The following is a 14,951-nucleotide window of genomic DNA, read 5'->3' as shown; positions in this document are numbered from 1 at the left end:
GTGCCCTGAGGAGACCATACCTGTAGTGCTGATGGCTGTGTCCCTCCTGGTGCTGCAGGAGGCAGGTGGTATGGTCAGAGAAGCCAGGACGAGCTGAGGTCCTCAATGCCACGGCTGCAATGCCCATGAGTGGGGAGGAGAAGTTGAGCAGCACCGAAGCAGCCCGAAAGGATGAGTCCTTCTGGCCATGGCTCACATTGATGATGAGAGGGTTGTGGTGGCATGAGAGGTCATACATCCCTGTGGGATGGGGCAAAGAAAGAAGTCACTAACTCACCTCCAGGGCCATTTTCCTAACTTTTGATTTATACCTTTGGCTTCCCAAGCTGGTTTGATAGGATGCGTGGGGAAGCAGACAATGCTGCAAGAGAGGACACAAAAGAGCAGCACCAAGACCAGTGAGAGATATCATCAATAGTGAAGTGTTCCTGCTGGGATAGCACAGACTGGTGCCACAGCCCATAGGTTGCTCACCCAAAGTGTGGTTCAGCCCATCCATGTCACTCAGCTGCACAGTGACCCTCGGCTTGTGCTGGCTGCTTGGGATGGTGCCATCAGAGGCCAGGAAGACCAGGAGGGAGATCGGCACTGCAGGTTTGTCAAAGCACACCTAGGCAGGAGAACAAAAGGGACCCTTAGAGGATGGGTGCAAAATACGTTTCTGAATCCATATAAGCAAGAAGGAAGGTAAGAAGGGAGCATGGAGAGAGAACAGAGGTGGGATTAGGGGATCAGGTACTGTAGATGTGTATGGCAGCAAATAGGTGGAAAGAGAGAGGAGACGAGGAAAGGTGTAGTAATACAGTCCTTTCCTTCCTAATCATACAACTGTTATGGTTAGAAGAGACTTTTAAGATCATCAACTCCAAACCCAAAACTACCAGATTACCACTGAATCATGTCTCTTCAGCACCACATCTACACAGCTTTTAAATCCCTCCAGGGATGGGGATTTCACCACTGCCCTGGGCAACCTCTTCCAGGGCTTGGCAACCCTTTCAGGTTAGAAATTGTTCCTCATGTCCAACCTAAACCTGCCCTGGTGCAACTTGTTCTTGTCCTATCACTTGTTACTTGGGAGAAGAGACCAACCTCCACCTGGCCCCAGGCTCCTTCCAGGGAGTTGTAGAGAGCGAGAAGGTCTCCCTTCAGTCTCCTATTCTCAGGACTAAACAACCCCAGTTTCATCAGCTGTTCCTCACAAGATTTATGCTCTAGACCCATCATCAGCTTTGTTGCCCTTCTCTGGATACATTCCAGCACCTCCATGTCCTTCTTGTAGTGACAGGCCCAAAACTGAACTCAGTATTCAAGGTGTGTCCTCACCAGCGCCCAGTACAGAGAGGCAATCCCTGCCCTCATCCTGCTGGACACACTATTCCTGATACAGACTAGGATGCCACTGGTCTTCTGGGCCACCTGGACACACTGCCAGTTCATCTTTAGCCAGTGATTGACCAATGCCTCCAAAATTCCATTTCTCCTTCTCACTAATCTTTCCAAAGTGTGGCAGTCCTGCCTTGCTATACATTTATGGCATGTTCCCAGCTTCCACATTTTAAGCTCTTAAAACTGAGTAACACCTGACTGAGACCTGGATAACCCCTTTTGTGTCCTTTTGACTTCCAGAGAGAACCAGGCTCTGACTCCCATCTCATCTGGTGATGACTGGGGCAAGTGAGGCGCCCAGAGAGCACGGTTACCAGCTTTGGCACCAAAATATGTTCATTAAAACCCAACAAAATACAAAAGAACATCCCCAGTACCCAGAGTGACTGCAAACTGTCCATCAGCCAACACATGAAAATACTTGTGGGAAGAAGTCCTGTCTGCTAGGAGAGCTGACAGCTCCCCACTTGTCTACAGCCCCCAAGGCTAAAAAAGGCAGTTGGGAAACCTGTGGCATCAGTCATGGCAGGACAGATGTTCTTTGGAAGTAAGAAGATAGAAATGTTTTTCTCCCCCACCCTGGTGCCCCCCACCCAGTGCCAAGATTTGTTTTGACCAAGATCCACCCTATGGAGTGTTTTTGTTGAACACCAGCACGAAGGGAAGGCAGAAATTCAAGCCAAAGGTGTATTTTGGAGGAGGACAAGTCCCAGCTGGCTGGGCACAGCCCAAGGAGCGGACTGTGGGAGAAGGGGACAACCACCTGATTTGTGATGGCAGCCTAGCCTTGAGGTGCTTTGTGCCACATCACACATTGCTCACACAGGAGCAGAAGACCTTGGGCTTCAGCCCAGGGTTCCCACCTTGCAGGGAGATGTTCAGCAGAAACATGCCATGAGCGAGTCCCCGCCTCTGCCCACATGCTCCCTCGGCCAGGGCCTGCTCTCATGTAGGGTTCACCTGCCTGCAAGGTGTGGGCCAGGATACTCAAAGATTTGTTTGGTACATTCCCACTGTCTCCCTTGGTGAGAAAAGTAGGAGGAGAAAGGAAAAGAAACAGGAAAGCGAAGCAGGAAGAGAAGAAAGGTGAAGAAAGGTTAGCAGTGCTCACAGCCTGCTCTGAAGAATCCCCAGGACAGAGTTGCAACTGGGAAGCCCCAAGAAACCACCTCATTCCCACTCCTCCAAGTGTGGCTGATCAGGAGAGAAGAGATGTTTGGAGAATGCAGGTGAGGACCACACAGCTCAAGGTGAAGGGTTCAATCTTTCCTTTCCTATAGGGCATCTGCTTGGACGTGAAGGACACTGGCCCCAGGCTGGACCAACAGCAGATGATTTGACTAAAACAACTCTTTTTAACTTGACCATAACATGTTTGGCCACAGCAGGCCATCTTCTTAATTTTTCTCCTTCCCTTTACCACTTTCTATTTAATTTCCTACATGTCACACATCCTGCCTTGCTCACAAGTCATTTTGATTTCTTTTCTCATCAGATGGGTTGGAAACTGAGAACAAAGCATGGCAGGAGATCTGCAAATCATAGAATCATTAGAGTTGAAAAAGACCTCTAAGATCATCGAGCCCAACCATCAGCCTAACACCACCATGGCCATTAATTCATGTCCCAAACTGCCATGTCCACATGTTTCTTGAACACCTCCAAGGACGGTGACTCTGCCTGGCAGCCTGTTCCAATGCCTGAGAACCCTTTCTGGGAAGAAATTTTTCTGAGTGTTTAACCTAAACCTCCCCTGCTGCAATTTGAGGCCACTTCCTCTCATCCTACCACTTACTACTAGGGAGAAGAAACCAACCCACTCCTGACACCAACCTCCTTTCAGGAAGTTGTAGAGAGCAATGAGAACTCCCCTCAGCCTCCTCCAGACTAATCAATCCCAGTTGTCTCAGCTGCTCCTCAGAAGACCTCTTCACCAGCTTTGTTGCCCTTCTCTAGCCATGCTCCAACAGCTCAATGTCTTCTACAGACAGACCCAATGTGCATGGTAGACACTTCACTTGGTGGCACACACACACCCCTTCCCCCAGCCCATTGCCAACATCATCCAGCCTTTCCTTTGCTCGTTGGTGCCACGTCTTGAGAAACACTTGTAGGAAGCAATTCCCACCACCCAATGAGTTTTATGGGGGGGCTTTAACCTGGGTGACACAGGTGCAACAGCTTTTAAAGTGGCCCTGGCATTTGGTGGCCACAAAACCCCACGCACACATGGGGTCATGCATGCGCATGAGCAGCATCCCTCCTGTCTGGGCTGGCTGGTGTGCTCAGCACATTGTCAACAAGAAGCTGTTCTTCCTAACCCAATATGGTACCAATCAGGCAAACTTTATTAAGGGAAAAAAAAAAAAAAAAAAAGAAAAAAGAAGAAGAAGGAGGGCAGGGAAAAGGAAGAAAAAAGGGCATATTTATTACTACTCCATAAATAATTTTATGGGTGGAAAATAATAGCACTCCTAGAGAGAGCATGGAGCAGCAGTAATGAAAGTCTTTAATATAAACATCCATAGAGGAAGAGAACTGACCACAAGCTCCAATAAAACTGGAACACGCTTTAACCCCTGGTGAGAAATGGAAAGCAAGCTTTCATCTAGGTAGGGCAGGAGGGGGAGGTTGCTGCTTTGTCACTAGCAAAGGAAGAAAGGAGGCACATTTGTCATGGCCAGAGTGAAGATGGAAAGTAGGTTGCAAGCACACTGACAGGGAAGAAAGGGGAAAAAGAAAAAAAAAACAGTTAAAAAGTTTTGTGTTTTTTTTTTTTCTCCAGACAGAGGACCTCAGAGGCAATAGACATGTTTATTGATCTGAGTCAATGACTTGGTGAATTGTCAAACTGTCATCTAAACATCTTGGGAAGAGGTTGTCTCCAGACAGCCTGGAGGAAAGCAGGGCAAGGTGCCCCTCAGACTGCAGAGGAAGCAGCATGCCAGAGACCAGCTTTCCAGTAACACCAGGCAACAGCCACAAAACCTCTAAACTGTGTCTGTGGTCAGAAAAATCTATGCTGTAAAAATCATATTGGCCTAACCCCTAGCTCTCCTCTGCCTGCTGGGACAGAGAGGTTTGACCCTCCTGGTGTCCTCCCAAAGGCAGCAGCCAGCTGTGAAGGCAACCCCTGAGTTTCCATTGGACTCCAGGACCAGCTCCTTGGGCACAGAAGTGCCTCCCTTGGTCTGGAGTCACTGTGGGGCAGGACAACATGCATGCCACCATTGATTGCTGTGGGCACAGGGTGCTCAGCACCCGGGGTACTCAGGACCCTTCAGGATAGCAGAGCATTTCCAGCTACCCTCTGTTGCTCTTCACAGCCATGGGGAGCAAAGGCAACTAGGACTTGAACCACAGCTTGTGCCCACCCTTTGTGGGTGTAACAGCAGAGTTTGGCTGCAGGGAACAGTCGGGAGCAAGTTGTTTGTCAGCCTCAACACATTTCTGTGGGCTTCTGGTTTTGGGCACAGCCCTTCTCCTGGCAATCGGCCCCAGGATGGGTTTGCTGCTCACAGTGGGAATGGGGCAACTACATAAGACACAGCCACAGGCATTTAGGGTTTGCAAAGAGTTCAGTAGTCCTATCTGAAGGGTTTTAAGACTGTTGTGGCTCTTACAGGACAGAGAAGGATGAGTCTTTGTCACCAAAGCGAAGGGACAAAGACAAGCAAATGCTGACCACACATCCTCACTTACCTTGAGCCAAATTCCCTCATTGTTCAAGGGCATCTTCTGCTCATCTGGATCCTGAGCATTGTCTTGGCTGGGAGCACAGGGGAACCAAGCAGCCAGGGAAAGGTCCTTTGGCACGTTTTGAAGGTGGGATTTACACACCTGAAAGGAGAGATTTATTTCAAACCAGCAAGAAGAAAGGAAAGCAAGAGAAAAAAAAACAGCACCTGTAAAACTTCAGGGAAGACTCAAACCTTGAGGAGGACCCCAGCTGGTTCCTAGCACAATTAGTATGTGAGTTCATAAGCAGAAGTGACATTTCACCACCCAAAAGTACACAAGAGGGCCTTGGCCATATTGAGGTGATGTAAATATGCTGCTTGAACACCCCATGATGTCTATGGGGCTGAGCAAGCAATACAGAGCCAAACTGTGAGATGGCAGGGAAGACCACAGCCTCCTTATTTTGGCTGGGTTGAGATATGAAGGTGTGATTCATTTGCCTCAGTACCAGTTGGCTGTGCCATTCAATGACCTGTGACATCCCAGACATCCCCAGAGACCTGGCAGACAAAGTCTGGGAAACGTGTATGTCATTCTAGAGGAGCAGACACCCAGTCCAAGGCATCTCATTAGACGTGTACCAGGCACATCTGGACAATCTGATCATGCTGTAGGTCTCAACAGCATAGTTGCCTATATCAAGTGAACAGAAATGTTTGCATAAAGGGCTAAATGTGACCTTTTCACACATCTATTGCCCCTCAGCTTGCTAGAAGAGAACACCACCTTAACTTCAATCAGGCGAAATCCCCTCCTAGACCTCCAGGCTCTGCTCCAAAGCCCACATGAAAGATGGGAATTGTCCTATCGATTTTTCCTTGGCTACAGATCAGAGAGTTTGAGAGCAGCACAGATGCTGATGTACATGTGATTTTATCCTTTCAGGCCCCGACCTTATAAGGTATTAAACTTATGGGATTGTTTTAGATGCACCCTGGGATGACTCACATGCTCCAAGCTGTGCATTTATCTGGCGAGACAGACGGTCACTGGTTAGAAAACTGCATGGTCAGGGAAGGTGCTCCCTGCCGTGATGAAATACCTCTCCATGCACTGTACTTCCTGGGCTTAAGGACTACTGAAACAGGGGTGTGAGAAATGGCCAGGTCTTTTACTGGCTTCCTGCATGGGACTGTAGTAATCAATGAACACTCCCAGAGCTGCTTTGAAGATTTTTGGTTTGGCATCAGTACAATTTTGCAGCAGTGACCTCATCAGCTATACTGCACAGGCTTTGCTAGAAAAGGCTTTATTTTTGGCCATGCCTTCACTCACCTTCACAACAGGCTCTCCAGTGACCAAGGAAGCAGGGCAGAACTTTGCATCCTGATGGGAGGCATAAGCTTTCACTGCCCACAGATCCACATATCCATCAGGCGTGTAGGGACCACAGTCCAGGACACTGCTTGTCTTCTCAAATGGCTCACACACCCCGTCCCCGTCGTGCACGTAGCACAGACTGGGCTCCCCTGCAAGGAGACCAGGGATGACCCTTTTACAAACCAGACTCCAAGCACATACATCTCCTCCTGTCCAGGAGGCCTGCTGACCCTTTAGCCCTGGGATTTCCCACCACAACGTCTTGACAAGCTGCATGGATCACTCCAGCTGCAGATCCACCTCTTGTTTGAATTGCACCACCCCCTGCTCTAAGGAACGCTGTGACTAATGTGCAATTTTGACTTCTGCCTCAAAAGGACATCTCAATCTATTTAGACTCACCAACACAGTTGAAGCCTTTTTCCTTTTTACACTTCCTGGAACAGCCATCTCCATCCAGCAAGTCCCCATCATCACATTCCTCCTCCAGGCTCCTAAGAGGAGAACAGCCAGATGTATTAACACCACTCTTGTGCGTTCCTGGGCTTCTGCCCAATCATGAGTGAGGAACCCATTTCTTGGTTCCATTTCCACAGAAGCAAGAAGGAGAAAAAAAAATCATATGTGGAGTCAGGTAGAGAAGAGAAAATGCCATATGTTCTCAGGGGATAACGAGAGACTGAAAATGCAGTATATGGGAGAAGACATGACCATACTGCAACATTCTTATAACACCTGAAGCAAGAAGAGTGTGGCCAGCAAGTCAAAGGAGCTTCTTGTCCCCCTCTATGCCACCCTAGTGAGGCCACACATGGCATATTGTGCCCAGTTCTGGGCTCCCCAGTTCAACAGAGACAGGGAACTACTGGAGAGAGTCTAGTGAGGGCTACAAAGATGCTGAGGGGCCTGGAGCATCTCTGTGAGGAAGAAAGACAGAGACCTGGGGCTGCTTAGCCTGGAGAAGAGCAGTCTAAGAGGCAATCCAATCAATGTCCATCAACATCTAAAGGGCAGGGGTCAAAAGGATGGGGCCAGACTCTTTTCAGTGATGTCCAGTGATAGGACAAAGGGCAACAAGCACAAGCTAAAGACAGGAAGTTCCATCTGACATGAGGAAATATTTCTTTGTTTTGAGAGTGGCAGAGCACTGGATCAGGCTGCCCAGCTTGATCTGGAGTGATTCAAAACCTGCCTGGATATGATTCTGGGCAACCTGCTCTGGGTGACCCTGCTTTGGCAAGAGGGTTGAAGCAGATGATCTCCAGAGGTCCCTTCCAAACCCTACCATTCTATAATTCAGCACATCTTCAGTCAAGTACCCATGGATGGAGAACTTTCCTTTGAGGCAGGATGATCTGGTAGCTCAAGGAACCTCAGCTGAAACCTTGTCTCAACTTACATGGTCACCTTCCCATCCCCACAGTAGGGTGCTCCATGGACATGGACAAGCGGCGGGGACGCTTCTCCTGCGGTGGTCCCAGAGACTGCCTGCACCTGGTAGTGGTACAGCTGCCCAGGCACAACTTCCCTGCAGGAAGAGAGAGGACTTGAAGAGCAAGCAGGATGGAACAGCCCATACATCTGCAACAGATTTGCTCAGCACAGCTATAGAAATCACGTGTGTGTGCTCATGCAGTATCTCGGTTTGACATGTGTCTCCATACTCTAACTGCCAGAAGCAAAGACTGTGGGAAGAGGGTCTCTGCCAGGCCATGCAGAAGGACCTGCTGCTTATTTCCCTGGGGTCTGAGCTGGGAACATGTAGCATTTAACTCTAACAATCATTTTACTGCTTGTGTTGATGAGGACAAAATGTTTCTGGGTTTAATAAACTCCTCCTGGTTAGCCTGGGCTCGTGGGCAAGGCTCAAGCTGTTATGGTGGGTCTCCAACAGGCTTCCTCGACACTAAGGAATCTGCTCATGGCATTGAATGAGGTAGTTCCCAGGGGAGGAGCGGCAGACATGAGAACAACAACAGGACACCAAAACACAAGGAAAAACATCCAGGAAGTCTAAGGCAGAACCAGAGAAGGTCATCCAAACCCTCCCAACCCCCCACTCAGCCTGTGGTGGAGCAGCCTCATCACTCACGTGTCAACAAACTGGCGGTGCCTCTGTGCCAGGGTGGCAGGAGATCCATTGGCGAACGGGGGGTCACGGAGCACTCGATACTGGATCAGCTTGCAGGTGGAGCAGAGCGAGCTGTGGGGCATGGAGGTCAGCAGGGCTGTGTCTATCTCCATCCTCTCATCAAAGGTGTAGATTTTGACTCCGGACACCTTTTTAGGGATGTTGAGCTTCACAGTAAAGGGGACATCACAGAAGGTGTCCAGGGGGCCCAGATGGATGGACTCCCCCTGCTCTGTCAGGACTTCAATGTCAGACAATGCCTTGGGAGAGCCCGTGGAGAGGTACGTGGTCCAGAGGGTGAGGGAATCAGGGTAGACAGGGTGCAGGAAGCGCAGCTCCAGGATGCAACCATCTGGCTGGGGACATGGCACTGTCATGTTCATATGGTACAGGTGAAGCTCTGGACTCCAAGCCTGCAGGCTGGGCTCACAGGGCTGATCCACATCTGGAGGCCCTGGGAAGGAGGGATGAGGAGAAGGCTGATGAGAACCAGGGGACATTTCACCTCACAGGTGACCCAGAGGGGTGATCCTCTCTACTGTACCCCATAGGTGTTTATGCATCTCCATGCTGTAACTGCACACCCACCACAAGCACCTGCCCAGAGCTGGTGGCATCTGCCCTAACATCCTAGAAAGCAATAAGAGCCACTAGCCTCCAAGCTCCTGAGTATGCAGACAAGCACAAGGCTTAGCAGGTCTGGTGACTCACAGCCTTCTGGAACAGGGACCATGGTATCCGTGCTGCAGATGATCTCAGTGCCAAACTCCAGAGACAGCCTGGCCACAGCTCAGGGACATGAAGCTTGTTCTGTAGTATCAAGTGCACAGAAGAATTGTGAAAGGCACCTGAATGATGAGTCCCTATGGCCCTGGGGGTCTGGACATAAGCTAAGCAGAGCCCAAAGCTTTTCATAGCCATGTGATGGAACAGGTCACAGGGAGGAAGGGATTGGGTCCAAAGCAAGAAACAGAAGCAGGTTTGGAAGGTTCTTCTTCCTCTAGGACCTCCAGGATGGTGCCTAGGCTGACCTCAGACACCCAGATGGCCTCCCCTGACAGTGGCTTAGCACTCAGCAAGAGAAATGTGGTGTTGGACTTGCCATCTCAGAAAGCATCACTGGAATTCATCATCCTTCAGTAGCCACTGCAAGTGTCCCTTAAGGCCTAATACCAGCTCAAAGCCTGCATCCATTTAACATCAGTCTTCTGAAAACTAGGAAAGCTGCCTCCTTTCCACAGAACTAACAGATCATCTGGTTCCACGTGGTCCAACAGCAGCGTGTGTACTACAAGATTATTTCACCTGGTCTCCTGCCTCCTCTGCTTTGCCCTTGGAAAAAGTGAGGCAGTATGAGAAGTTTAATAGCTCCTACGGTAGTTGCATGACCCTGAAAGTCATCACCATGCCCACAAGGTGGGTCTCTAAACCAACATCTGAGTCTCAGCACAAGAAGTTTTTGACATCCTGCTGCTCACCCTGTCAACGAAGAGCTGCATCCAACCCAGGCTGCCCAGGGCTTAGTACAGACTGTGCAGGGCTGAGAGAGATGCCCCTCCTCCTTTTGGACAAGGCTGAACCAAAGCCTGTGGATACCTCTGAGGTTTTGGATGAGGTCCCAAGATCTATCTTCTAAGACTCATTGGAATGAAACGCTCCTCCCCTTTGACCAGTAGCTCTCATTAACACCTTACTGGGAAATTATTTGGATTGATATCTGGGTGTCAGTTTGTTTGTCCAAAGCCAGCTGGCAGCTAACAGGAATCTCCTGGTCTCCTAGAATTCTTTGCTGCACTAAAGAGCCTCCCCAAAGAGAAGATGTTTCACTCTATAAAAGTAAAAAAGCTTCTTTTCTTTACAGGATCTCACCTTTGCCTAGGAAATTCCCAGCTGGGGGTGGAGAGGAGGCACATACCTTCTGCTTCTTCTGGGGTCCAGTAACCAGAGGAATCACAGACCCGAGGAGAAGAGGCCTCATGCACATACTGATGGAAGGTGCCATCCTCTGCACAGCTGTCACAGAGCATGTCCTGCTCCCTGCAGACAGGAGACAAAGGCATTACCATGTCTAATCACAACCAATTAATCTTCCGCTAGCCAAGCAGGATCAGATGGGAAAGCTGGAAAAGCAAAGCTAAACTCTCAGGAAGCCCCTGGCCAATATCAGTCCTTCTTTGACAAGAGAAAAAGGTGGGACATGCTGGGTTTGACCCCATCTCTTCTGCATGCTCTGTGGTCAGTCTTGGATGAGCCACTGAATCACCTGTTTCCTACCCATGCAGTGGAGCTGACAGACTCTACAGTCCCCAGCACAATGCCTCTGCAGTTGGATGGATGCACTTGGGTCTCTCTCTGCTCAATCCAAGGCAGGTTTGAGTAGTCCATCACTACTGGAAATACAAAATGGTCACAATAATGTCCATTAAAGGGGTCCCCCTGTGATCTTCAGGAAAGAAAAAGGCACTTTTCTGTGAAAAAGGCCAAACCTCAGCCCCTTCCCCTTGACCAGCTCACCTCAGAGGTGCAGGACCCCCACCTTGGACCAGTTTCTGAGACAGTCATGAGCAAGAACTGGGAAAAGACCCAAAAACCCAGTGCTTGCCTTCTAGATCTGTGTTTTCCTGCTCCCAAATCACTCCATTCCTCACCAAAGCACTTTGTTTGGACGACTTGAAGCCATCTAGCTACTCAGAGGCTTTCATGCTTAGGACGTGGTCATGTTATGCCTGGGTGAAAGGCCCATCATGAAGAGCAGCAGCTTTTTGAAAAGGTAGCAAACACTGTCCCAGGGTTGTCCCAGCTGCCCTCAGACAGCACTTTTCTTTGAACTGCCAGAGACAGCTTTGTGAAGCAGCTTCAAAACAAGTTCAAGAAATCTTTAACATGTGCTTATGGTCCCATAATAAAAGCACAGACCTAAAACCTGGTGGAAACAAAAATATTTTAGTAAGAGGGATTGCTGAACAGGGGCACTGGTGGTGTATCCAGGGTCTTGGTGACTCCCCAGTGCTGGGAAGAAGACAGATACTCAGTGCTCAAGGCCACACACTATTCACCAGCCAAACAACTCTGGTTCCGCCTCATCATTTATTTGGCTTGAAGAGTTTCCTGAGTTACCCCCAGTCAGTTACACCAGGAGTCCATGACAGGACTGGGAACAAAACCCAGCTGCTGTGGTTCGAGCTCCCTGCCTTAACCACAAGGCTGTATTTCCTCCTGGTAAATAGTGACTTTATACAATAAGTGCTAAATGAAGCTCATTTTTCATTCCCTGATTGCACTCTGGAGTTTAGGAATTGGCATTGCCTCCCAACGCTCTTTGGCTTCTCCTCTCAGCACCCTGACAGCAGAAAACTTGCAGGAGAGCCCTTGTGCCAGCAGGGCCACCACAGCAATCCAGATCTTGTGTTTGAGGGCTGTGCTGGGGATGGCCTAAGGGAGAGCGGGATGGGTGGTCTGCATCAGAGGGTCCCTTGTCTCTCCTTGTGCAAGCCCAAGACCATTGGAAAAGCAGATCCCTTACCTCTCGTGGATGACACCGCTGATGGGAGGCAGCCAGTAGATGCTGAGGGAGTGCCAGGTCTGCCCTGTGACCATGGGAGGGATCGGGATGGGTGCAGGCTTCTTGCTCTGCCCCCAGCGCTGGTACACCAGGTCCAGGTAGCAATGCATTCGGGCCACTTGGTTGGGAGTGAAGGTGTTGGTGCAGTCATCATCTAGGACGAGAAAAGCCAGACAGAGTGGCAGGGATCGACTGGCAGGGCGTAACAAGGTGCACCCTTCCTGATCTCCAAACGCTGTTTTGGGAACCTCTGGGAAGGCCGGAGAGACACCAGCGTGTGGCTGCTCTCCTGCCAGGGCTTTCTGGTGTCGTGTGTCCCCAAAGCCACAAGATGGCACTGCCTCAGCAGCTCCACATCCTTGCACTTGCTCAACACCAGCTTACACCAGCTTGCACCAGCTTGATCGCCCGGACAGTGCCACTATCCTTTGCGGGACTCACCGTGGGTCAGCAGAGGAGGATGGAATTGCTCTTCAGGCTTTGGTCCTCCTGGGTAGCCAGGAGGAACACTAGCTCTTTTTTTGGCTTGCCTTTAGAAACCAAGCCAGAAGGACTCGGCTTGAAGATCGAAAATTACAGCAGTAGTAGCAGTAATAACAAATAATAGTAATAATAAAGTTGCTTCAGGACTAGAGAACAAAGGCACAGTACCATACAGACAAGAATGGCCTTGGTGCATGTCCAATGACAGTCTGAGGGGGAGGGAAGGGTGGAAACCAGGAAAGTGGAGGGAGTCACCATCCCTGGGGAGTTTTAAAAGACTTTTGGATGAGGAGCTTAGGAACACGGTCTAACATTCGTGCACAGGGAAATGTCAGGTTATGGTTGGACTCAATGACCTTAAGGTCTTTCCCAGCTTGGCCATTGTATGATTCTAGGCAACCGCCTACAGCTAAGCAGCTACTGCAAGCACAGGCTGCAGCCTGCCCCATCCCAACACACCAGGAAGAACATCAGCTAGGGAATCAGGGAAGGGACTATACACAGAGGTGGAAGGGAGAGAAACCCAGGTTGCTAGGGAAGGTGACCCCTTACCATTTCTAAGGCCAATCAGAAGTTACCTGTGTAACTCATGTAGTTGTTGAAGGGTGTCCCCATGAAATGTGTCTGGCCACAGGTGTCATTGGTGGGGTCTGGATCCCGACAGAGCTTACTCTTTGGGGTGGGGGCAGTGTCGGCACAGAGGTCTCCTGTCTCCATAGATGGGGTTGTCTCCCTGCAGGGATCGTCACAGGATTCCCGCTCACTCACGCCCTTAAAGACATGGTACAGCCCCAGGACGTGTCCCACTTCGTGGATCATGGTATTCGTGTGGCCGTGTATACCGTAATAAGCAGGGTTGAGGACAACTCCACCTGGAATTGTAAGTACAGAGAACATCACCCAGAGGAAAGAGACAGTGGGGAGCTTCTGTTACCCACCTGTGTTAGGTGAAACTCCTCTCATTGTGCTTCCATGTCATAAATGAAGTGCTAGATGGAGATCTTAAGATGGACATAGGATGGGAGGGCTGCATTGCCCTCTTAGAATGGAAGGGGTGGGTGACTTTTCTTCCCTTTATGATCACACCTCTCCCCCAAAAGTCTTCAATCATGTCAGATACCATTTCACATGTTTATAGTTCAGTGTCTCCTTAGGTTCACCCTTATACCTCCAGATGAGTTTCAGAGCCAAGGTGCCAAATTAAGTTGTGCTGTGAGTTTATAGGGATGGTCCTTTGAACAAGAAGGTCGAAGACCTTCCCTAGCCTAGACAGGTGGCTAAAGCTTGTCAGCTCCCATGGCAGAGGAGAATAGCAAGGTGCCTAGAAAAGTCCTGATACGCTTGGCTGTGTCAACCAGAAGCCACTTGCAGCACAAGTCCATATGAAGATTCAAATGTTCTGAGAAAGCATCAATGATCCATTGCTTCATCCTCCAGAGCAGACCCTAAGGAGCAATCAAGCTCTCAGGTGCTGTGGCAATCCACTAAGCTGCTACCACAAACCTGACCTTAATTCACTGTGCATTTCAGAGAGGAGTTTTCCAAAGCACGGTTTCTGAGGGTCCCTTCCTCTCCTTCAGAGTGGTTTACATTGTGGGCAAGGTGCACCAAGTGAACCAAGGAAGAACCTCCCCATCTATCACAGCCCTAGTCCTCTTTCCTGGGGCACTCCAGTGCCTTGACTCAAGAGGGCACAAAGGTCAGTGTGGTACAAGTTCAACTGCCAAAGATGCTGAAGCATGGGTGCAGACAAAGACCGCCAGAAACTTCCTGGAGATGCCACTTGACAGCAATGGTGTGGAGCTGGATAGGACCTATGCTGATCCTGCCAAAAGCTACCCCTTGGCTGCAGGACAAGGTGCTCTTCCTCTCCTGCCCACCTTCCTGCCTGTGACAGGAAGAGCAAGGATCAATGATGTTGATGAAAGTAGATGGAGCAGACCCTTCCCCTTGCACTCTGCCGGCATCTCCAACTCCTGGCCTGGGAGGCACACCCTTACTGACTCTCCCCATCTTCTCTCAGGGACAAAACTCTGCCCATCTTCTCTCAGGGACAAAACTCTGCCCATCTTCTCTCAGGGACAAAACTCTGCCCATCTTCTCTCAGGGACAAAACTCTGCCCATCTTCTCTCAGGGACAAAACTCTGCCCATCTTCTCTCAGGGACAAAACTCTGCCCATCTTCTCTGGCCTCCTTTTATTTTGCCCAGATGAAAATCTCAGTGGAAACTGCATTTTCTTTCCTGCTCTGAGGCTTTTCATTGGCCATTTCCTCCCTTTTTCTCTTCTCATTTCCTCATCCACTTTTCCACATGGTGCCTTAGG

The 14,951-nt window shown here is 49.8% G+C and overlaps 1 protein-coding gene across 1 annotated transcript in view; it reads right to left on the bottom strand.

Annotated features, from left to right (window-relative positions):
- Positions 1–14,951, bottom strand: part of PAPPA2 (pappalysin 2) — a 103,904-nt gene that overhangs the window by 52,744 nt on the left and 36,209 nt on the right. Inside the window, exons 4-13 of the mRNA XM_054384607.1 lie at positions 13,205–13,498; positions 12,105–12,297; positions 10,497–10,618; positions 8,543–9,035; positions 7,850–7,978; positions 6,853–6,944; positions 6,406–6,599; positions 5,092–5,229; positions 475–610; positions 21–240 (exon numbers count right to left, since the gene is read on the bottom strand). Of these exons, the coding sequence (XP_054240582.1) occupies positions 21–240; positions 475–610; positions 5,092–5,229; positions 6,406–6,599; positions 6,853–6,944; positions 7,850–7,978; positions 8,543–9,035; positions 10,497–10,618; positions 12,105–12,297; positions 13,205–13,498 (2,011 nt within the window). The remainder of the gene's footprint in view (positions 1–20; positions 241–474; positions 611–5,091; positions 5,230–6,405; positions 6,600–6,852; positions 6,945–7,849; positions 7,979–8,542; positions 9,036–10,496; positions 10,619–12,104; positions 12,298–13,204; positions 13,499–14,951) is intronic.

The sequence above is a fragment of the Indicator indicator genome, chromosome 10, assembly GCF_027791375.1.
Source record: "Indicator indicator isolate 239-I01 chromosome 10, UM_Iind_1.1, whole genome shotgun sequence".
Taxonomy (NCBI): Eukaryota; Metazoa; Chordata; class Aves; order Piciformes; family Indicatoridae; genus Indicator; species Indicator indicator.
This window is presented reverse-complemented; position numbering and strand designations above follow the sequence as displayed.